Raw genomic sequence first — 24,122 nt, 5'->3', positions numbered from 1 at the left:
AGATATCTGTACTGAATATATTTATGAGGTCTATTTGCATACATCAATGTAGCTCTTAGATCCATTATATGCAAATAGACCGTAGAGATCTCCTGAAAAGCAGAGTGGATAGGGGCTCATGAGACTGCATTTTAGGTTGGGTTCCTAACGCCCATGGCAGCAGGGACCTGCTGAGCTTGTCCTGGCAGGGCAGGACTTAAGATTAGGGATTCCATAGCCAGAGGCCATGGGGCACTGAGTTCTTCCCTGAAACTCAGACAGCAGCAGGCAGGAAGCTCCGTTTCTTTGTTGCCTTCAGAATTGGGCATCCTAGGCACCACCTAAATCCAGCCCTGAGTTCTATGCATTTATGGCACAGGTTCCCACACCTGTCCTGGAGGACCCCCCAGCCAGTCAGGTTATCCACAATGTATATGCATGAGATAAAGTTTCATGCACTGCCTCCATAGCATGCAGATTTTATCCTCCAGGACAGGTGTGGGAATATCTTTAATTATAGAGCGCCAGTGCCACCAGCCATTTGATTGTTCAAGATTTCCCCACTGAATATTCATGAGATGGATTTGCATGCACTGCCTCCATTGCTTGCAAACGCACCTCATGCATATTTATCATGGGTACCCTGAAACCTTGATCGGCTTGCATCATTCAGGGACCACAATTGCCTACCCCTGACTTAGCCAAAAAGGCTGAAAAGAGATTGCTGGTCTGGCTCCCCGCCCCAGTAAAACCTGTTTTGCCTTGTGACTTGGTCTTCTGAAAGTTCCTCCCCTTCCACTCCTGCCTCAGTGCTTTCCTCATCTGTTTGTGTACAAAAAAGTCTTCCCTGCTGGGTACTGGCATGAATTATTCCACCTTACGTCCTCTTGGGCATCACTGCCCTTAACTCCGACAAAAAAAGCAAACAGCTGCTTTCCATCTTCTGCCTGCAGTAAAGGCGTTTTGTGAATAACCGAGTCGCCAGCAGGGGGCCCCACTGGTAGAGCATGGCCACCCTGTCACAATCGTACTTCAGCCCTGGCAGACCTATGTGGCAGCTGCCCTTTGATCTAGCATTGCCAGCATGGGCCTGAAACGCCAGCCTGATGATTGCATCTGATAACAGACATAAAATAAGCAAGAAATGCACATTAAATAAAATATTTATTTGGATGCAAAATATATGTATTTGTATGTGATAATAAAAAACCCCCCAACTTTTCTATCAGCTACTGCGTTTCATCTATTTTTGTACCGCAAAGGGTACATTAAAAAACCGGACTGGTACTGTTTACCTGCTGCACAGCAGCAATAATCGGTCCCCATTTCTATCTGGTCCAGGTCCATATATACAGTCATGGCCACTGCTTCTCTCTCAGTCTGTTCCAGCCAGCAAACAGTTCGGCAGTGGCTCTCCTGCAGGAGGCAGGGGCTCCTAGGAGGCATGGCCCCGCGTGGCCAAGCTGCGGGCCCCCAGAGCTTGGCCTTTGCTTTTCACCAGGCTCAGCATCTCCTGCTGCTGGAGGGGGTGCTCCTGCTCCGGGCTGGGAGATTGGTCCTCCTCTTCCTCCTGGGAGCTGAAGGGGCTGCAGACGCTCTCCACCAGGCCGATGACCACCCCGAAGAAAGCCAGCACGCTGCCCAGCAGGTACATCTTCACCATCTTCCTGTTGGGCTTCTGGCTCAGCATCTCTTTGGCGAAGGGGATCAGCTCGTGCATGGTCTCCATCCTGGAAAGCCGATCGGTTCTGCAGAGAGATGCACCCTGAAGGAAACGGAGAGGGGGGGAAAGCCCTTTACTCAGTTTGCTAGCACGTATGCAAAAGAAAGTAAACGCATATCTTTGCAACACGCATAGATTAGTGCAGTCAGCGAGCGTGCTGCTTTTTTTTTTCTCGGTTGCTGTGCATGGATTCGGTTTGAAATCTGACACTGAAGCCGCTTACCTTTACGACTGAGCAGCTGAAGGCTTGTGCACAGCTGGCAGGCTCCGCTCGCATCGTGCTGTGCCCGGGGCCAGCTGTGCCTTATAAATAGGCGGAGCGGGCGGCCCCGCCCCCGCCCCGTGACGTCACGCGCCTCCGGCAGGCTCAGGGGGGCCGTCCATGCTGCGAGCATGCGGCGGACACGCAGCCCGGCCCGGCCTCCTCCTATCCCAGACATGGGATCCCCCAGCTCGGAGCCTTCCCCCTATAGGCTGAGACGCTGCCCCCCCCCCCCCCCCGAGGAGGGGGCGCCAAGGAGCTCCCTCCCCGCTTTGGCCATTACGGACGGCCGAGCCCTCACGTAGAGCGCCTGCCCCCGGGTAGGGGACTTTGCAGGGTTTTTGGGAGGCAGAGGTTCTGGAGCACAATCAACAGCAGCGAGAATAAAGGCGGGGCCAGGCTTCCCGGGTCCTGTGCCTTGTAAAGGGGGGGTCTCAGGGTTCCGATCTGCCGGTAGAGGCTGGGGTTTGGTTTTTGCAGGACCCTCCTGAATTTTGCAGTTCAGTGAGGAATGTCCGGGGGCCTGGACCAGCCTTGTTTAACCCTTTCAAAACAACAAAAAGGGGGATCGTGGTCCTTACTCCTCTGCCGCAGCGGAGTTAGGCCTGTGAAGTGGAATAACCCCCCCCCCCCCCCTTTTAAGAAGGTGAACCTGCCCTTTCTCCATGTAACGCGACATTTCTGTTTGTAGTCTGGGAGGGCGTTTGCCATTGCCAGATAAGGGCAAGGGGAATTTCCGCCCGCTCGCCCCGACCAGGCCTGCAGCCGCCGCCGGTCCCTGCAAGATTGCATCAGCCGCAGTGCGATGAACCCATTCGCCTCTCCCAGGGACACACGAGCCACACGCCCGCCTTGCAAACAAACATTTCAGCTCTTATCATTATTAATTTGTCACCTGCCTCAAGATGTGGGCAATAAACATAAGCCACTAAAATACAAATAATTACAAAGCATATAAGCGAAGGACCTATGGCTCTTTATGTCCCCTGCTGAGGTTTATTGTTAATTAGAAATTGGAGTGTGGGCAATAGCAATGTTTCTGCATAAACTGACAAGGACGCATGAAAAACAGTTTGTGAGCCAGCATCGCCGCCTTAATAAGGGGGGTGGGGGATCGCCTGATGGCTCTGCAGAACATTTATTTCTCAAGGAAAGAGAGGAGCCTGAAATAAAGTTGCTGGCTCTATAGATTTCACACTATCCTGTGCCTGCCCAAGAAAAGGCGCGGTAACCACATCAATGGTTTCCTAAAACAGGAAGCCTCCGAGAAATAATTGCTGAGCTTCAAATAACAGGAGGAAGCCATGAGATGGTAGAAAGTCAAATCTTTCGGACTCGTCGGCTCCGTGCCTCGGGGCACTCTCGGATGATGACCTTTCCCCTGCATATCTGCCCGACCCGGAGCTATTCAGCCGCACGGAGCACAGCGCAATCCTGCAATATTGCCTGGCGCTGCTTTATGGACTGGAGGGCACGCGCTCCGCCCCGAGCCCCGCAGTCCCCTGAAGGGACAGAGGTGAGCAGTGCACATCCTGCACGTAGGGAGCGACTGCAGCCGAGGCTGCACACCAATTCCTAGACCAGGTGAAACAGAAAGCAAAATGGGCATAGCAGATGAGAGACACACAGCACTGAGTGATCACCAGCTAGAGAAGATGGATTTTATTAGTAGTTTTACTGCTGGAGCTAAAGCCTGTTCCTGGGATGTGAGGAATTAAATAATTCTCTTGCTGGGCTTGGGTACATGCATGGTAGGTACTAAAAGAATCTGAAAGGGTCCTGCATATGGTTTCAAAAGACACCCCCTTCTCCTCCCCAAGGAATTACTGGGTGCACTGGAGTCCCCAGGGCTCACCTATGTGGTTCCTGGTAGGTACAGCCCTGCCTGCAGGGCTGCAGGATACCAGTACCAAATTATCATCTGCCCACTTGGGTTTAGACCTAACACAGTTAATTCAGAACCAGGACAGGCCCTGTTCTTACATCACAGCAAGCAGGTAATCATGCTGACGGGATTGTGTGAGAATCAGCCTCTTATGATGAGTTCATGTAACAGTTCCTGCAAACACAAATGACCACAAATCCCGATAAGTGGAAGAGGAAGAGTCATTCTTTTTTCAGTGGCATGTTATGCTCGTGTTTCTAATTATTAAGGGAATAATTTTGGTTGCTGAGTAGCAGGTTCTAGAAGCAAAGCAATGAAGGATTCTGCTACAGCAGCCCAGGGATGTGGAATAAGGTAATGAGAGGCCTGATGTGGTTTGGGAGAGGGGTATTCCTTACCTGTAGACATGAACCTTTTCTGCTCCCTAGGGAATCCCCCAAGCAATCTGATGTGCACCTGTCAAAGCAAAAGCCAGAAGAGAAGATGGGAGAGGGGAAGGAAAAAGCTGCAGTAAGAAAGACGTAGTGACCTAGTGCAGTAGTGAAACCCATCCTATTCGAGGCGATACTAAGACATAATTATGTTGATCTGTAGCGTCTGAGAGTGGTTTCTAAATATTTCATATGCTCTGAAGCCTGAGTTTCCCAGGATTCGCCGGGCACAAGCCCTGTCAATGTCCAGCCAGTAAAGCAGAGGAAAAGTTATGATATCAAGGGGCAAGGGATCCGAAATAGAAGCAGGGGTAAACTGGCTGGGCAATATTATTTCATCAGTCCAAACCGATGTGCAACTCTGGCAGGCACCGAAGAAACAGAGACATCCTGCAGCAAGTTAGGCTCGACGGGAGCCTCGCAGCTGGAGGGTTTTTCCACTGCCCAAACACGAGACAGGACCGTACTTTTCCTCCCCAGTGCAGTGCTAAAATGAAACTGAATCCCCCCTGTGCTTCCCTGCACGGCTGCCAGTGCCGACCCGTTCCCTTTAGCTGTGATCTTGCTAGAAAACCTGTGGGTCCTTACTAATTAATGACCATAATAATTTATTTACAAAGCAGGAAAGTATACCGGAATGGATTGTCAGCTAGAAATAGCTGTGCGATTTGTTTTCTTTAGGCCCCCTAGCTCTTCTAGACGTTTCCATCAGGGAGCACCAGCATTGGTGCCCGTGGAGTCCCTGGCGTGTGATTTCTGTGGTCTTTGTCTCTTCCAAACGTGGATCAGCTCCTCTCAAGTGCCACGGCCAGGGGCTGGAGGCCACGTGGTCTCTGCTGAGGTAGTCACCCAGCGGCTAACAGCTTTGAGGGCCCCTCTGCTTCCCTCCACACCAGCCAATGATGTCACTGTCGCTTGTCTTCAGCTTAGAAAAGCAAGCTCCCACCTCTCACAAGAGACCTTCAGTGACTTTGCTACATTAGAGCCTGCTTTATAAGGGCTGACAACACCGTGAGGTTATGCATCATGACAAGCTGACGACCCAGTACAAGGCTCCCTTTCTGGAGGAACCACCCGGAACGCGGTTCCAGCAGTTTTAAGAGGCAGGGCTGGGATGTTTTGCTCCTGCAACTTTCCTCCAGGAAGTCTGCAGGGAAGAGAAGGAGAAGGGCTGAGCCTGGAGCAGATAGAGCAGAGAACAGCCACTCTGTTCCCTAATCCATCCCCTCCTCTCCTGCAGGCGGGCAGGGGGTGATCCTGAAACGGACGCAGCAGCGCAAAATACGGACAGGAAAAGGGGACTGAAGGAGCAGAAACGTGGACCTTGTGGGCAGTGGCAGTCCTGGCCTTCATGACTGGCACTACTGCTCACAAGTTTCCAGACCTGCGCTAATTTTCCATCTGTTACCCAGGGCTTACTTTCTGCTGAAATGACCCTTTTTCTACCACCTTTTTTCCAGAACCCATGGTGCTGGCCCAGGATCATTTCTGACTCCTAGGCCCCCAGACGAAGCAGAGCAGAGAAGCAGTGAAGCTGTTTACCCTGTGATAGAAACATCCCCATGGCTCTCAGCCCAGCCGAGGTGGGGTAAGTGCCTGTCAGCCCCGCTGCTTCTGCCGCCGATGGATGTGTCAGCTTCCCAAGCACAGGTGGGACGATGCCCGGGTAAGGAGGTGAGCCCTGGCCTCCATTCCTTCTCCTGCTCTCCCGTTTGTCTTTAATTTGAGCCCTGGCCAAATACAATCAGGTATGGTAAGTCCCTTCCCCAAAGAGCTTACAATCTATCTAATGTAATGGAAGGTAAAGCGACTTGCCCGGGGTCACAGGGAATGTCAGTAGAAGAGGAGTGGGATTTGAGCCCTGGTTTCTAGGCCACTTCTCCTCCTCGGATGAAAGCTCTGCAGGATATGTGCGGTGGCTGTAAGATGGGTAGGGTAGCTCGGCCTCCTCAGGACTACACTCACTTAAGCAGCTTATTGCAGGGAGAATCAGAACTGCAGTTCCCAGAATGCTTTGAGACAGACGTTCACCCCCGTCCCCGCCTCACACACAGACAGACTGGTGCTTTTCCTAGCTGTCATTCCTTGCTGGCGGATGGATCTAGTCTGGGACTTTTCTGCTAGTGACGTTTAAATACAGAAGATTCAGGAAACTTTCTAGGCCTGACCGTTCGTACGTGCATTGCCCAAGTAATACAAAAGTGGAAAAAAAAAGTACAGAATTAAAATAAGAAAGGCAGCTGCATTGTCTCAGCTCAGGATCCCACAGATTTAGCTGCTCTAGGCACCGTCTTTCCTCTTTCCCCCAGGATCAGATGGAGATTCTCCTGCTCAGTCTTTTGTGGGAAATCTTGGATTTTCTCCCTCAGCCCTGAGAAATGTGCCCTTCTTCTCTGTTTGTATTTTGCACAGCACAGGAGGAAATGCCTTCCTGAGAGCCTGATTTCTTGGGGGGATTCCAGCTCAGCCTTTGTCTGCACATTTTGTTTCTGATGTGTGGTTGCTTATTTGGGATTTTGGATGAAGTAGTTTGGCTGCTGTGTTCGTCCACTTGAATGCACAGAGATGATAGGTGAGCAAATGAAAACAATACATCTCTATATACAGTATGTATACGTATCACCATATACGTTTTTATTTCTTAACCTTTAGATTCTGTGTATTTGATATTTGGTGAGGACCTGTCTGTGTTTTGCAGGTTCCTGACAGCGGAATTCACTCATTCTGCCCCTTTTCCTGTCCTCCTGCAATACTGCACAGCCCCTTCCTTAATCTCCAGCTTGCTTACCTGTCCACTAAGCTTTCTTTATCATTGCCTTCAAGCTTTCCTGAATTCTTTTAACCCTTTTGTCCTCACCACCCCCACTGGCAGGCTGTGCCATGGATCCGTGGCTCCTTTACCCTTTCCTCCTGGCCTCACCCATTATGACAGTCGGGAGCCAAACCTCTCCTCGCTGCCTGTTTGTGGTGCTGTGGGGTAGAAGATAAACAATACAAGGTGAAAGATCCGCAGGCAAGGAACCTCACAATTTTAAAACATGCCTGGGTAGGAGGTCACAAGTGCAGATGTTCCAGTTTATAATACTCAGATTGAAACTGGACCAGGCTGTGACTCACAGACAATGGTGCAAGAGTTTGAAGGTAATGGCAAGGGCACAGATTTACACAAGAGAATAAAATGTACCAATGCAGTAGTAAAAAACAAAAAAAAAAGAAGATATATATATATATATAGAAATAACCTTTCACTTTAGCCCCACAGAGCTCGTGCTCCTGGTTTCATAACAAGTGCGGGGTTTACGCATTGTACAGAAATAGCCAAGCTTTCCTTATTAGGCTTAGAGGAAGTGGGGTTAGGGTAGGAAGCAGAACATTTCAATTCAGCGGCAATTTTACAGGAAACTCCTTCAACGTATCATGCAAATATTTCAAAATACAGAGGGGATGACATCTCCGAATAAGGCCAGCCAAGCTCTTGCCTGAATAATGGCCTTCGCTGTACTGCAGTGGTGTTCCCTTCATTCATAAAGACAGCTCCGTGATCTTATCTGGGGCACGTCATGTCCCAACTCCCCTCTCCGCCCCCCCCGGCAAGGGTTGGGTAGAGCTCTCTGGTACAATCCCATCTTTGATAGAAGAATTTCTAATAAGACAAAATCTGGACAGGACACCCGAGATCCTCTGCCTGTGAGAACCTTGCTTTACGGGTTCTGGCCGAGAACGTTACCAGTAAATTACTGAAGACCTTGGGAGCGCTGCGCTAGCGTAGGCCAGTCCTGGACAACCTTTGATTTCAACGGCTGATGACGCTGTGCGCTTTCCACCCTGATACCTTGGATCGTTTCCGGCCCCCGTATGTGCAGGATTGCTGGCTGGGCTCCTTTTCTGCTGATCCAGCCCTGGCTTTACCCTACTGCAAACATGGACTGCCCACCAGGCCCAAATTTAGGCAGAGGCAACTGCCCAGGGTGCCAAATGATGAAGGTAGCACGTATATGAGCCCAATCCGAGCCCGCGTCTGCTTGCTTTTAGGGTTGTGCGCCAGAGCTGCTGCTCTATGATCTCTGGGGGAAAGGTCCTGCCTATGGGCACCAAAATCCTAAATCCAGCACTGGGCCACAGCCAGTCAGGTTTTCAGGATATCCAGAATGAATATGCATGAGATAAATTTGCATGTACTCGTGGTCCCCAGGACAGGTTTGGGAAGCCCTGCACTAGCCCAGGCACCACTCAGAACATCCAGATGGCACTGTGGGGTGACCGTCCATTTCTAGGTCACCCTCGATCTGATCCCCAGACTGCTCTGGCACATGCACATCTGATCTCCTGCTCTTCCTTTCCAGAAATAAGTGTAGTCCGGCCTCCATGAACTGGTTTAGCCTTCCTCTTAAGCATTGAGAGTCGTAAATGGGATTCAGTTCAAACCAGCGATATAAATCATGAGAGGTCTAGAACGGGTAGATGTGAATCGGTTATTTACTCTTTCGGATAGTAGAAGGACTAGGGGGCACTCCATGAAGTTAGCATGGGGCACATTTAAAACTAATCGGAGAAAGTTCTTTTTTACTCAACGCACAATTAAACTCTGGAATTTGTTGCCAGAGGATGTGGTTAGTGCAGTTAGTGTAGCTGTGTTTAAAAAAGGATTGGATAAGTTCTTGGAGGAGAAGTCCATTACCTGCTATTAAGTTCACTTACAGAATAGCCACTGCCATTAGCAATGGTTACATGGAATAGACTTAGTTTTTGGGTACTTGCCAGGTTCTTATGGCTTGGATTGGCCACTGTTGGAAACAGGATGCTGGGCTTGATGGACCCTTGGTCTGACCCAGTATGGCATTTTCTTATGTTCTTAACCTCACCCTGTTAGGGCACCTGGAGCCCCCAGAGCTGAATTTTGGATGCAAATAAACATTTAACAATGGTGCTCCCAGATAAGCACAGCAGTGCTAGGCAGCGATCTGGCCAGTCCTTCAACCAGAGCACTTCAAACCGTCAATGCATGACACAGATCCCCAGAGGGGTTTACTTTGTTATCTTCTGCCATGCTCCAGCTCTCTGGCCGCATCCTGTGTGCCGGAACAGCCATTGACCATGTCACTGGCCTTGACGAGGCAAGGTGCCGCTCTCTTTACTCTGCCGCGATAAGAGCGTCTTCCATCAGTCGCTTTGAGTGCTCCTCCCCAAGGACTCATTCTGCAAACGTGGATGCACACCGTGTCCCAAAGGACCATTTTATTATGGGCGACATTCCGCCTCGTTAATGTTTAACAAGCCTTCTGTTTGCAAACATTTCACTTTTGGTAGTAAGCTGAACATGGTGGGGAAAAGGTCCCTTGTGATTACAGCTTTAGAAATGAATGAATTTCAGCAGCTGGAACAGCAAACGAGCACTACCTAGGATCCCTCGTGCAGGTGAACAGTCGGCTGCCTCTTCCCCCCCCCTCCCCCCCCCAAGATGGTGCTGAAGATGATGATGAAAGGCAAGTGCCTCATACAGCAGGGTAGCTGTCCCCCTACGTGCTTACCTGTTCTGCTGTTGGTAAATCCGTGGTTGCTGCTATCCCGGTGGATTCTCATGTATGGCCCAGTCTCCTGCGCTACATTTCCTTAGGAGGGTAAGATCCTTTTCCATAGGGTCACCTTGAAGAGTACTGGACAGCTCATCCACTCCCTCCCTTGTTTGGTTGTCTGGTGCACGCACCTTTGAAAATTCAATCCCATTGTGTTGCAAAGAGAAGCCGAGCGACTGAGGACATGTTCGGGGCTTCTGTGCCCTTCCTGCCTGACCCTGTGCCAGGACTGGCTCATTTTTGGAAATGCAAAAACGGGGCTGGTTTTATGACCTCTGGGAGAGAGGTTGGCCAGGTCCCTATAAGGCATGATATGACCGACATTCCTCCACCAAGATATTGTATTGTATCTGTGGCAGACTGAGGCTGGTCATCACCGGCACTTCGAGTTCCCTTTCTCCTGCTGCACAGGCAAAAGTCAGATTCCAATGGACTTTGGCTCCAATAAACTCCAATTCAGAGCTAAATAATCTGAGGATTTCTGTGCTAACATCAAAATTGCATAACAAATCGGACCATGCGGGTTATAGAGATACCTAACCACCACATCCTGTCCAACTAAAGTGGATTCGGGATATAGCAACCCATTAAAACATCTCCCTAAGTGATGAACTTTAAAGAGAAGGACTCAGAAAACTATTTTTTTCTGTTTCATATTTATTGGGTAGTATTTGAGGTGGTGACTATCATTTTCAAGGCATTTCTTTCAATGTGTCGTGCCATGTTTGATTGTCTCCTAATTCACGGTATAAAACTCCAGAAGGAACATCAGAAAATATTTCCTTCCAGAAAGGCTGATGAATGCATGGAAAGGAGAGTCAGCAGAGACGAAAACAGTAATGGAATTAAAAAAACACCTGGGATAAGCCAGAGGATCCTTAGCCACGCAGAAGTGATCAACCAGGGTCTGTGGCACTGCATCCGAAATTAAATTGGGCAGAGTGTACTCTCAGTGTATGGCGGCAGTCAAAAAAGCAAAAAGAATGTTAGGAATGATCCAAAAAGGAATGGAGAATAAAATAAAAAATATCCTACCTTTGCATCACTTATTGGTGTGACTGCACCTTGAGTGTTGTGTACAGATCTGGTAGCCTCATCAAAAAATTATATGGTTGCTTTGAGAAGAGACAGCTGAGAGAAGATATGATAGGGGTCTGTAAAATATTGAGTGGGATGGAACAGATAAACTGGTTCTCTTTCCAATAGTACCAGGACTAAGGGACACCCCATGAAGCTAATAGGTAGGACATTTAAAACAAATCAGAGAAGGAATTTTATCATCAGTGCACATTTAAACTGTGCAATTTGTTGCCAAAGGATGTGGTAAAATCAGTTGGTGTAGCTGGGTTTAGATGAGGTCCTGGAGGATAAGTCCATAAACCATTATTAGCCATGTAGACTTGGGGAAAGTCAAAGCTTATAGTAACATAGTATTATCGTCAGAAAAAGACCAAATGGTCCATCCAGTCTGCCCAGCAAGCTTCTTATGGCAGTAACTGCCACTCGGTGCAGGTTACCCTCATGTGTCTGCCAAGGGCAGTAACTGCCGCTCCGTGCAGGTTACCCCCGTGTGTCTGTTAAGGGCAGTAACTGCCGCTCCGTGCAGGTTACCCCCGTGTGTCTGTTAAGGGCAGTAACTGCCGCTCCGTGCAGGTTACCCCCGTGTGTCTGTTAAGGGCAGTAACTGCCGCTCCGTGCAGGTTACCCCCGTGTGTCTGTGAAGGGCAGTAACTGCCGCTCCGTGCAGGTTACCCCCGTGTGTCTGTGAAGGGCAGTAACTGCCGCTCCGTGCAGGTTACCCCCATGTGTCTGTGAAGGGCAGTAACTGCCGCTCCGTGCAGGTTACCCCCGTGGGTCTGTTAAGGGCAGTAACTGCCGCTCCGTGCAGGTTACCCCCGTGGGTCTGTTAAGGGCAGTAACTGCCGCTCCGTGCAGGTTACCCCCGTGGGTCTGTTAAGGGCAGTAACTGCCGCTCCGTGCAGGTTACCCCCGTGTGTCTGTGAAGGGCAGTAACTGCCGCTCCGTGCAGGTTACCCCCGTGTGTCTGTTAAGGGCAGTAACTGCCGCTCCGTGCAGGTTACCCCCATGTGTCTGTGAAGGGCAGTAACTGCCACTCCATGCAGGTTACCCCCATGTGTCTGTTAAGGGCAGTAACTGCCGCTCCGTGCAGGTTACCCCCATGTGTCTGTGAAGGGTAGTGACTGCCGCTCCGTGCAGGCTACCCCCATGTGTCTGTGAAGGGCAGTAACTGCCACTCCATGCAGGTTACCCCCATGTCTCTGTGAAGGGCAGTAACTGCCGCTCCGTGCAGGTTACCCCCGTGGGTCTGTTAAGGGCAGTAACTGCCGCTCCGTGCAGGTTACCCCCGTGGGTCTGTTAAGGGCAGTAACTGCCGCTCCGTGCTCTCATGTACTCTTTTCTTCATTGGCATCCTCAGGCCTTCAGGCAGCCACAGTGTTTATCCCATGCTCTTTTGAATTTGTGCACTGTTTTTGTGCTCACCACCTCCTCCAGAAGGGCGTTCCAGGCTTCCACTGCCTTTTCTGGAAAAAAAATATTTCCTTATGCTGGTTCTGAGTCTTCCTCCCTGGGTTTTCATTTTATGACCTCTAGTTCTACTGTTTCCTTTCCACAATGTCGCGCACAAAGATATTGAACAGAACCAATCTCTGTGGCACTCCACTTAACAAGGCTCTCTCTTCAGAGCAGCTCCTATTTACTATTACACCCTGTCTCCTACTGTTTGTAATCCACACCACCTCCTTGGCACTCACTCCCGAGCTTCTCATTTTATCCACAAGCCTCCTATGTGGGGCCGTATCGAAAGCTTTGCTGAAATCCAAGTAGATCACATTGAGCGCTCTTCCTTGATCCAGTTCTCTAGTCACCCAATCAAAAAAATCAATGGTGAATCCATGCTGCCTCAGGCCCAGCATCCTACCAGATTGTAGATCGTTCGCTATCCTTTCCTTCATCAGAGTTATCCCTGCTATGAGCAAGGAGAATTGGACCTTTGAGATCCTCCCAGGTATTTCTGACCTGGATTGGCCACTGTTGAAGACAGGATGAGGTTAATGGACCTTTGATCTGGCTTTGTATGACAATTCTTATGCTTTTATGTTCAGTACATAGGCCTTATGATCCTTAAGTGCTGTCATATTCTGTCCTGCTTGTCTCCCGTTGTCTCCCAGGGTGTTATTATTATTATTAGTGCTGATAATTAGCTGTCTCCCTTGAAATCACAGTACACAAGGATTAGTGTGTGAAGGAAGGCAGCAGCTGTCATTGCTGTCCCTGACTGCATCAATGTTGAATCTTGCATGATATCACCCAATCTGTTTTCTTTCTCTGTGGGCAGGTGCTGACATCCATTTCCAAACTCTGCTTTTTTTGCATCAATCATTGCACCAGAATTACTTGTCCTTGGCTTATCTTGTGCCTGACATTCGTACAAGTCTTCTCTAGCTCTGTGCAGAGGGGAATCACCTGCAATGCATCATGGGACCCTGAGGCTCTTGGAAACTAAGATGGCTGCCTCCTGCCTCTTATTTCATTGCTTTTGTCATAAATTTTCCCATAAGGGGAAATTTATATAAGGCCCCAAAAACTCATCTCTGTAAAAATACTTTAGAAATAACATATAGACAGTTTGCAATTAAGCTTCCCTTTATTATCAGATATGCAAACATATCTGACAGCCCAAAAATGAGGAAGCAAGTTAAGTGAGTTACATACGCAGGGAAAATTCCTACTTATATGCCTAAGAGTACTTTACACATCTTATTCACCTTATCCAATAGAAGGTGATAACAAGCATTTTGACCAATTATCTTTCTGTATCTATGCTGTGTGAAATTAATATTCTAATACCCATGCATGGTGCACGCATTGCATACATGATATAATGGTCAGCTAAAGCAGTAAACAACTTCTTCATCTAATCCTGGGAATGCTTCTGCTGCTAACCCATGTGTGGCAATGCTGAGCTACATCAAGTTTTCTGGCCTTAAGCAGTTACTGCCATATTGGTTAGCTTCTCTACGCAGCCTCTGCCACTTTGGCAGCTGCTGACAACACTAGAAAACCTTGCAAATCAGAACACTTTTTAAGTATGAGAACGTTTGCCGAATACAGAATAATCAGAATGGTGGCTGAGATCAGGTGCCTTGAACCTTCATTCACAACTACCTCAGATTTTATATCCCCTTCCAGTTTACTTCAGTCCAGTCATCACAGCGACAGCCTTCAGCTGGAGGCTTGCAGTCATGGGCCCTAATTCTGGCCACTAGGAGTCACTGTTGCACAATGATGGGAACGCCCTCTCACCCGGGGACTGCGAATGCTGCTTCTGCAACATCCCCAGCCAGGCTAAGGAGCAAAGTCCTGTCCTGGGAATCTAACGCAAGTCCTCCCGCTGAGTCACTGGGCTGGCCCAGGAGTGTCTGAAGTGCTTCTACACAATACATAGAAACATAGAAACATAGAAACATAGAAATGACGGCAGAAGAAGACCAACCGGTCCATCCAGTCTGCCCAGCAAGCTTCACACATTTGTTCTCATACTTAACTGTTTCTCTTGGCTCTTAGTAACCTTATGTTCTAATTCCCTTTTCACCCCCACCATTAATGTAGAGAGCAGTGCTGGAGCTGCTTCCAAGTGAAATATTAAGTTTGATTAGTTGGGTAAGCGGCAGCATAGCTCTCTGCCATGAAGCAGAGGGCAATGCTGGAAATGTGTGAAGTATCAGTTTTTCTTTTCCCCTGTCATTGAAACAAGGAGTCATGCCGGACATGCACCGAAAGTGAAGAATGCCTTGAAAGTCACATTAACTATCATCAAATATTGAAAAGCCTAATAATTGGTAATACCTATAAGCCCATGAACCCATCCCTGTTTTTTTTTCTTTTTTTCTTTTCTTTTTTTAATTGGGAGATGGATGCCCTTCATCCTTCTACTCTGTGAAGGTGGACACCTACCACCGGCCACTGGCATCCCGCTCCGTTAATGCCTCTGTGGCTACTGCCGCTCCATGCAGTGTTTTACTACCTGCTCTTTATATGCGTCCTCTAGAACTGATGGATCCCATCCCTGGGTTTTTTTATTATTTATTTAATTGGGAGATGACAGCCCTCCATCCTTCCGCTCCGTGAAGGTGGACACCTACCACTGGCCACTGGCATCCCGCTCCGTGAATGCCTCTGTGGCTACTGCCGCTCTGTGCAGTATTTTACTACCTGCTCTTTATATGGACACCTACCACTGGCCACTGGCATCCCGCTCCGTGAATGCCTCTGTGGCTACTGCCGCTCCGTGCAGTATTTTACTACCTGCTCTTTATATGTGTCCTCTAGACCTGATGGATCCCATCCCTGTTTTGTTTTTTGTTTTTGTTTTTTATTTAATTGGGAGATGACAGCCCTACATCCTTCCGCTCCATGAAGGTGGACACCTACCACTGGCCACTGGCATCCCGCTCCGTGAATGCCTCTGTGGCTACTGCCGCTCCGTGCAGTATTTTACTACCTGCTTTGTGGAAACGGGATGCGTGTTCCCGCTCAGTGTCATATCTGCCCTGCAGTCTGTTTGGGGGTCACAGCTGGTTATCATTTGGATATAGAAGAGAAGGTCACAGCTTCACCTTTTCGGTCCTCCTCCGCTGAATATCTCAAAGGACCTTCCAAACCTCATAATCTTATCTAGTGATAATGCAGGAGGTACTTTCATTGTTTGCCATTGGACCATAAACTATCAAAGCTGAGGACTCTTTAGTAAGTCAGTGAGGCTCCACTGGCACCGTATCAATGCAATCAGCCTATTAATAAGCAGCAGAACCACTGCCGATTAGTTAATTAGCAGTGTGAATAATTGCGGTGGATCAGTTTGGAGCAGGTCGGAGCACGCAGGATCTGATGAGCGGTGGTACCAGCACTGCCCGTCTGAGCGGTTTATCCTGTCACAGCATGCACGGATCTATAAAGCAGCTGGAGGGTGCAGCCCAAGGATTTCATCCCAGCTTCACAGCTCCCCAAGTGATTCATCACTTTTCTAGAAGGAGCGGTCATTAAACCCAGGTGAAGCGTGCTAGACCTGGACCCCAAACAGGCGGCACCCAGCCCTCGTCTTTTCTAGGGGCCTAGCTCTACCAGCCGTATTGGTCCTGGAGCCAACCCAGGGGTTTAGTGGAATGATTTCAGGAGCACTTAGGGTCCCTTCTTCAGAGGTCATGAGATCATGTTCGACATCATTCAGCATTGCCCAGGTAATGTCCAGTATCTACCTTTATAATGCCATTACTGAACCAAACCGTTTCCTGGCCTTCTTCCGCTCTCTACTAGGCTTGCTCCTAATTCCCCTATCTTTCTTGTCCAAAGCTGTTCTGTTTTTCTGTTTTTTGCATTTTGGAAAATAAGAAGTCGGTGGTTTTCTATTAGAGTCACACCATCTTGTTTCTTTTTAAATCACTTCCACAAAGGCTGTGCTGCATGCAGAATTCATACCTTGGGTATACTGCATCCGCGTGCTCCTTCCAGCAGCTTCTGGTTGCAAACTGTACAGCGATGCTCATTTACTTAGTGCCATAGAAAATCTGATTCCAGTAATGCTTTATTCTTTCCAGAAATAAAGCATTAATGTTCTGATGCCTTCCTTTATTTTACTGCCAATTAAATTAGTCAAACATCTGTTCCAGTTCCACCACGGATTTAGAAGTCAGAAACACTAATTCCTTATCTGCTTTCATTCAGGCCGATTCAGTAAAAGACGCGGGAGAACGGGCGAGCGCGATTCCGGGAGGAAGGATATGTTAATGAGGGCCTGTGGTAAAAAGAGGCGCTAGGGACACTAGCGCGTCCCTAGCGCCTTCTTTTTGACAGGAGCGGCGGCTGTCAGTGGGCTTAACAGCCGACGCTCAATTTTACCTGCGTCGGTTCTCGAGCCCGCTGACATCCACGGGTTCGGAAAACAGACGCCGGCATAATTGAGCGTCCGTCTTCCGACCCGCAGGCCGCAAGCCAATTTCAAATTTTATTTGTTTTTTAATTTTGGGGCCTCCGACTTAATATCGCCATGATATTAAGTCGGAGGGTGCACAGAAAAGCAGTTTTTACTGCTTTTCTGTGCACTTTCCCGGCGCCGGCAGAAATTAACGCCTACCTTTGGGTAGGCGCTAATTTCTGAAAGTAAAATGTGCGTCTTGGCTGCCCATTTTCATTACTGTATCGCGCGGGAATAACTAATAGGGCCATCAACATGCATTTGCATGTTGCAGGTGCTATTAGTTTCGGGGGGGCAGGGTTGGACACATGTTTACTGTATAAGCGGTAAAGCTAGCGCGTCCAAAACGCGGGCTGTATCGGCCTGAAGGTGAATTATCTGAAGATAAATAAGTGGTTACAGGGCTGTTTACATTGTGCTGAAAAGCACATACAGCAGCTGAGAGTGCAATGCTATACAATATTGTACCAGAGAAGGCTGTGTCCTTCAAAAGCACAAAGTCTAAATTACAACAGAAGCATAGTAGTACAGTAACTAGCAGCCAAGTCTACATCATGCCTCTTCAGTAATCCAAGTCTGAGAAGGAATATCCTGCACAGGTTCACACACACTCAGAATGCAGATCTAGCTTACGCATCTTCATGACAGATATTCTGAAAACCTGTGCCTCCAGGCCAGGGCTAAGTAATAACCGCTGATTTACTCTGTGTGCACTTCAGAAATGGGAATGCCCCTGCCCGTTAGTCAGCTGTGAGCTCTCTTCCTCAGAGTTAGCATGCTTGGCTTGGCCATGAGAAACCATGGCGCTCTTACATCTGGCCGGGGCAGATGTTCTCACCTTTGAATTGGGAAATCTTCCATGAGGTTGAAGCAGGCATTTGCAGCTCCTACTGAAGCCTTGAAGGCAATCATGTCAGTTGCAGAAAGAAATGTCCCCCTCCTCTAATTGAGGCCAGAGTGGCTGTGCTATTGCTTCCAGAGCATGAGATCAAATATGTGTTAAGGAAGCAGCCCAAGCCTTCACTTTCAGAGCTTCAGGTGGGCTATTGACAGTTTGTTTAGTTACGTGCGAGTGTGCTCTTGATCTGACTGATGCAGCCGTCATCCGGCACATTAATCCTCAGCTACCACTGATCAAACCATCGCCTCAGGCTGACCATTAGCCATTTGTAGGCATGAGCTCTTCCCACGCATCATTGCTAATGTCTGAGGAATTACACTTTCTACCCAGCTCCATAAAAAATGAGCTCATAGAAGGAAAAGCTACAAACCAACCAAGCAAAGAGCCTTGTGACGCCCCCTCAAGGAGAAATACTGCTGTTTGTAAGTGATCTTCTAAATCAGAAACCTGACCTGCGATGCAGTGAGAGCCGGGCCTTCCCTAGGCCCTCACATATGCACTATTAAGGGAGAACTGGCCTACTTTACTTCTTAATCCGTTCCCCACTACATAAGCAGCACTTAGCTGGAAAATCTAGCATGGATTTTTTAAACAATAACAGAGTTTCATCATCAGACCACAGAAACCACTGAATGTGTTTTGGTGCTGTACGGGATGGCGTTCCCACTTGGCTTCATGTCATAACATAGTAAGGACAGCAGAAAAAGACCAGATGGTCCATCAGGCCTGACCGGCAACTTTCTTGTGATAGTAAGTGTGGCTGTGTGCAGGCTACCCCCAAGCCTTATGTTAAGGGTAGCAATATTTATAACCTAAACCAAGCAGCTGTCAAACCTATTACAAAATAGTTTTTATAGGGTGAGCAGCCTTCGTGATAATTTGGACACTGCTGCTGCTTGAGCGTGCATTGCTTTTTGGACTTGGCTGTAGATGCAGTCCTGTGCTTTATTCCTTCTGTCTGTATATCGCTATCCCGGACTGTAAAAGTTGAGGCTTAGCATCGCCTGTCATCTCAATCTAAGTCTCCTTTTTTCCCTCTGTCCTCAAAGCAGAGAGCCATGTTGAAGTTGCATCACAAACATCAAAGCTAATTGGTTAAGGGTAGCAATCCCCGTGCCTTCTGTAAGGGTAGTAACTGCCACTCCATGCAGCTTACCCCCATGCCTTCTGTAAGGGTAGTAACTGCTGCTCTGTGCAGGTTACCACCATGTGTCTGCTAAGGGTAGTAACTGCTGCTCCGTGCAGGTTACCCCCATGCTTTCTGTTAAGGGCAGTAACTGCCTCTCCATGCAGGTTACCCCCCATGCTTCTGTTAAGGGTAATAACTGCCACTCCATGCAGGTTACCCCCATGTTTCTGTTAAGGGCAGTAACTGCCGCTCCGTGCAGGTTACCCCCATGTTTCTGTTAAGGGTAGTAACTGCCACTCCATGCAGGTTACCCCCATGTTTCTGTTAAGGGCAGTAACTGCCGCTCTGTGCAGGTTACCCCCATGTTTCTGTTAAGGGTAGTAACTGCCGCTCCGTGCAGGTTACCCCCATGTTTCTGTTAAGGGTAGTAACTGCCACTCCATGCAGGTTACCCCCATGTTTCTGTTAAGGGCAGTAACTGCCGCTCTGTGCAGGTTACCCCCATGTTTCTGTTAAGGGTAGTAACTGCCACTCCATGCAGGTTACCCCCATGTTTCTGTTAAGGGCAGTAACTGCCGCTCTGTGCAGGTTACCCCCATGTTTCTGTTAAGGGCAGTAACTGCCGCTCCGTGCAGGTTACCCCCGTGCCTTCTGTTAAGGGCAGTAACTGCTTCTCTGTGCAGTTTACCCACATGTTTCTGTTAAGGGTAGTAACTGCCACTCCATGCAGGTTACCCCCAAGCATCCAACCTCTAATGTTTAGGGATCCTCAGTGTTTATCCCCTGCCCTTTTGAATTAATTTACTGTTTTCTTCCTCCACACCTCTTCTGGAAGGTCATTCCATGCATCCACTACCCTGATGTGGTATTGAGTTATCCCCCCTGGAGTTTCATTTCGTGACCCCTACTTCTACTGTTTCCTTTCTGATGGAAAAGGTTTGTGCATCATTAGAACCTCTCAGGTGCCTGAAAGTCTGTATCATATCTCCCCTGCACCTCCTCTCTTCCAGGGTTCGCATATTTAGATCCTTCAGCTTTTCCTTATCAATCTTCTGATACAGACCCCCCAACATTTTGGTCTCCCCTCTCTGGACCGCCTCCATCCTGTCTCTGTCCCTTCGGAGATATGGTCTCCAGCACTGAACACAATTCTCCAGGTGAGGCCTCACCAAGGACCTGTACAAGGGGATTCTCATGATGAAGAGGCTGAGCCAGTCCTGACTTTGCCCCACTGCGTGCAGGGACATCCGTGGGATAAATCAGAAGTGCAAGTCCATGAAGGAAAGTGCAGCTTGGCAACCCCAGATGTGACTCAGCTCCTGGACAGGGACTTCTGGATTTTGGGGCCCCGCCGGCTGCGCTGTGATGCTTCTGAGGTGTGGACCACAGAGACCCCAGTGCCCTGGGAAAGCGAGGCGGCGAGTCCTCTTGCTGTTTCTTCATTTCTGTGGCTCAGTGTGTGTACCAGAAGCGGAAGAGGCTGCTGTAGACGCTGAGCCCAGGTCTGTGCCGCCGAGTGATTGAGGCAGCTCATTGGCCTCCATAAACGGCAATCTCCAATCATATTTCCAGGCCTTTTCTGGGGGGTTTTGACATGTTGGTACGAATCTCTCCAGACAAGTTGCAAACTGTTCAGATTGTGAGAAGTCTGTGCAAGGCAGACACACCCTGGGCCCGTCCCCTGCCGGATGAATAATATCTGTCTGTTTACATCAGAGGAAGTCCACCAGCCAGGACTCAGGATTTTCTGGCTTGGGAGAGGGGGGGGGGGGGGCTGTTCTTGCCAGCCAGGTGCTGCTTTTCAGTGCCATAATCCGCCACCACCTTACATCCGGGAGGATTCAGGTTTTCCTTCAGACCCTAAGCTGGACCCGGTAGGTTTGCCTGGCAATCGTTACCAAATTTCTCTTTCCTTGATTAAAGTCGCTGTGTGGAAAAAAAGCAGCGTTTGCATTTGTTGTACTGCGATTTCCCAATGGAACCTGCCCGGCTTTCTGTTGCGGAACTGCTTGTGTAAAAATGTGGCTACTGCAGAGGTGAAACAGAACCCAAAGTGCAGGCTGTGTTCTGAGTTTAGTGGAGGCTGTCAGAGAAGAGGACAATCTAATGAGATCACGATATCTGCTACCGTCATTGCGTTTTTATTCTCCAATAACCGTGCCTAAAGGGGCACAGTAACTAATAAATGGAACAGATATATACTAGGTGGTACATCAAAGCCAGGCATTGCACTTACGCAGCTGCTCTTCTCATGAGAGGAATGTTTTAAGCTGAGTGTAGGGTAGGTCTGGTGAACCTTCCAGTGCGTAGTTGTCAAATAAGTGAGAATTTGCATGGCAGTGAGGTGGTGGGCATTCATGCAAAAAACCCCTTCACTGTTCATTTTTTAAACATTGTTAATTTTTTAAAAGAACAGCTGAAATTTCTCTAATAATTGGATCGCTGTGAGTCTGCATGATAATTACATTTGTTTGGATTTTTTTGTTTTTTGCAGTTCTTCACAAGGTACGTTTTTGTCTAGGGTGCTGGACGGAGAACCCGATATTTTCTGTTCCTCCTGCTGATTGTTGGAGTGCCAGGGCCCTGGAAGCGGGTTAGAATGACTCATGCAGATATGCCTGGAAGGGATGTTTCCTGTGCTTGGGGTACGGTGTTTGGGTGGGTGCGTCTGAGGTTGGTGACACATTCCCTTATCATTATGACACTCAGGCTGACTATCCCAGGTAAGGCTGGGCTTAAAAAGTAGGAAGCGTGGGGTTTGCAGCCAGTAGACTCCAGGTGAGAATCCAGGCAGCCAGAGGAATAGAAAAGACGTCTTAACCCTGAGAAACAGGTATGAAGCTATGGAAGTGCTGAGAGTGTGCGCCTGTGTGTGGAGATGTAGGGGTGAGGTCTGTACAGAGCAGTAACTAGGGCTCCTTGCACTGGAGAAACACATGGAAGGCTTCCCGGGACCTTTCCAGCTTGCAGCTTCCCGTGATCTTGAGCCCTTGTTTCAGACTTACTCAAAACTTAGGCATTAGTGAAATTACTTTCACATTGCTTCCCCTTTTAGGCAAAGCTAGAGACTTGGCTTCAGCCACAGCAGATTTCAGATAAAATTTAGCACTAACTTGTGAAAATGCAGGTGGAGGCTGTGAAGGACGCCGGGGACTGTACAGTGCTGTGCCTGGAAGCCTCTGATGTTGTCACTTGACTTTATTGTCTGAGACAATATCAGAGGCTTCCAGGCACAACAGAAAAACAGTGTCCAGTATTCACATGGAAATACAAACTGGACAATATTCCTAGGATGAATAATCTTGTGATCCCCAAGAGATAGCAGGTATGGTAATCAGGTCTATCAAAATTAGATCCATGGTATTTTCAAAAGTCAAAAAGTAATTTCCCCAGTTTTGCTGCTGACCCTTTCTCGGTGACAATGCGAGGACAGTAAATATTCAGTTTCCACCGGGCTCCAGCCTGGTGACCCGGCTATTATTATTATTATTATTATTTAAAAAAGTGCAAAAAGCGGAATATAAAATCTAAATGATAATAAATAATTACCAGGGCCAGGTTAAGATTCCAGGTTACAGCACCCACTGGCAGGACGAGGAGAAGACTGGAGAGGTGGAGGAGGGTGGAAGAGTTGTCTTGGGTTTTGTGTGCCTTCAAACTTTGGCATCCTAGCCAAATATTGCCTCAGCCTAAATCCAGTGGCCATTGCATGAGAATGGGAATTTGATTTTTAAGGAGGCACAAGACCTGTGTTTAGCATACAGAAAAAGATGTTTCAAGCGACCACACATCAATAGCAACGTCCAAAGAATCCGAGGACATTGCCTGAGGAAAGGATCAATGAATCATCAATCAGCTGTTATTGGGATGAAAGCACTTGTTCGGTTTTCAGACTGTTTCCTTTCTTTTGGGATGAGGTTATCCCTGTTGCTGGCTTTCCAGGGAGCCCTTTGACGTTGTTAAATACAATCCACGAAGTGGAACAAATATTTCAGACCCCACCCGGATTCTCCCCAGTTCTGGTGGGTTCTGGGTGAAGTTATTTATTTGTTTATTTAACATTTTTATATACCATTTGTGGTTTAATGCTTGCCGGGATCTCCTGCTCTCGATCTGGTGAAACATTCACTTGACAACAATGTTCGTATGCACCCAGGAAAAAACAGAATAAGAAAAACATTTTCAGATTCACAAAGTCACTGTTATGAAAAAGTGTACGAGCAGCTGGGAAAATAACGCAAGTGGCTAAGCATACATCTGTTTGGGGTTTTTTTTATTTATTTTGTGTGAACTTCACTCAAGAAACCTCGTCCCTATGGATTTCATGACAATTTGGCACAATACAGAGTGGATTTCACAAACATGTTTTTTGACCTGCTACAGTATGCACAAACCTTCTTCATTCGCTTTGGCTTTGTTTGAGTTTATGCTCCAACCACACTGGGCCCTAGCTGCAGCCGTGGCTCACAGATCTTAGGATTTTTGTAATAAATGTATTTACGCTGCTCATTTTCTCTTAGGGAAGGAATCCCTGCATGGAAACCGCAGGCCTACGAGGAATGAGGCTGTTTATCATATTTCTGGGTAAGTGCTCTTCTTTCAAACTACTTACAAAGGTAACATTCCCAGCACTGATTTCTTCCAGGCCTTTCAGCTGTAGAACTGTCAGGGGTATGCAGACCAAAATATTTTGTGTTCGGTCATTTCGTACCAAATTTCCGGGTCATTTGAATTTTTCCCCAAATTTTCTTGTTGCTTTTTTTAGGTTTCGGAAGTGGTGTGCATTATTTCTAAATAGCGCAATCTAAAAACAATAGAAAGAAAACCACAACATTTGTTTTGTTTGAAAACGGCATGAAATGTCATAAACAATTATCTCTGTCATTTCAAACGAATGCACAACTCAATAACGGTTAGTTTTGTATAAAGCACTGTGCAAGGTAAAGGAAGATACATGAAAAGCAATTTAAAAAAACCAAAACATACATCAACCTAGGAACACAAAAAGCCATTAACACAAGTCATGGAAGCAGAAAAGAGAAAAGAAACAACACAACACACGCACACAAAAAAAAAAAGCTAGAAAGGATTCAACCAAAAAATGACGTCAAAGGGTAGGAAAGAGATACCATCCACACATTATCCATTTCACCAGCACCCACTGTCTCCCACTGTCTTGTGCACAGCTTTTAACATTTGACGCTTCGAGATAGATACGGTTGTAGTAGACACAATGATCAAAAGG

General features: G+C 47.9%; 3 protein-coding genes across 9 annotated transcripts in view; 1 reads left to right on the top strand and 2 right to left on the bottom strand.

Annotated features, from left to right (window-relative positions):
* Positions 1-1,124: 1,124 nt before the first annotated feature.
* G0S2 (G0/G1 switch 2) lies at positions 1,125-2,084 on the bottom strand. Its single transcript, XM_029574090.1, has 2 exons — positions 1,926-2,084; positions 1,125-1,744 (listed from the first exon to the last, which is right to left on the bottom strand). Exons 1-2 carry the CDS (start codon positions 1,977-1,979, stop codon positions 1,415-1,417), a joined length of 384 nt encoding a protein of 127 aa, XP_029429950.1. The 5' UTR covers positions 1,980-2,084; the 3' UTR covers positions 1,125-1,414.
* A 142-nt stretch (positions 2,085-2,226) lies between these two features.
* Positions 2,227-24,122, top strand: part of LAMB3 (laminin subunit beta 3) — a 70,562-nt gene continuing 48,666 nt past the window's right edge. Inside the window, exons 1-3 of one of the 7 annotated variants that reach the window (XM_029574083.1) lie at positions 2,227-2,284; positions 5,741-5,954; positions 23,398-23,461. In XM_029574083.1, the coding sequence (XP_029429943.1) occupies positions 5,904-5,954; positions 23,398-23,461 (115 nt within the window). In that variant the 5' untranslated portion in view covers positions 2,227-2,284; positions 5,741-5,903. Of the gene's footprint in view, positions 2,285-2,672; positions 3,481-5,740; positions 5,955-6,721; positions 6,853-20,659; positions 20,752-21,630; positions 21,711-23,397; positions 23,462-24,122 lie in introns of those variants that run through there. The other 6 variants (XM_029574076.1, XM_029574077.1, XM_029574075.1 and 3 more) reach the window with 6 other exon arrangements.
* CAMK1G (calcium/calmodulin dependent protein kinase IG) overlaps positions 23,452-24,122 on the bottom strand; it is a 77,088-nt gene continuing 76,417 nt past the window's right edge. Inside the window, exon 14 of the mRNA XM_029574089.1 lies at positions 23,452-23,681. The gene's annotated coding sequence lies outside the window, so the exon portion shown is untranslated. The remainder of the gene's footprint in view (positions 23,682-24,122) is intronic.

This window comes from Rhinatrema bivittatum, chromosome 12 (genome assembly GCF_901001135.1).
Source record: "Rhinatrema bivittatum chromosome 12, aRhiBiv1.1, whole genome shotgun sequence".
In the NCBI taxonomy this organism is placed as follows: domain Eukaryota; kingdom Metazoa; phylum Chordata; class Amphibia; order Gymnophiona; family Rhinatrematidae; genus Rhinatrema; species Rhinatrema bivittatum.
The sequence above is the reverse complement of the archived record's forward strand: the minus strand, read 5'-3'. Positions and strand labels throughout refer to the sequence as shown.

Coding starts and splice junctions, on each gene's coding strand:
- G0S2 (XM_029574090.1), bottom strand. CDS start 1,979: ATGCGAGCGGAGCCTGCCAGCTGTGCACAAGCCTTCAGCTGCTCAGTC. Junction 1,745..1,925: donor TCAGCTGCTCAGTCGTAAAG/GTAAGCGGCTTC, acceptor CGTTTCCTTCAG/GGTGCATCTCTCTGCAGAAC.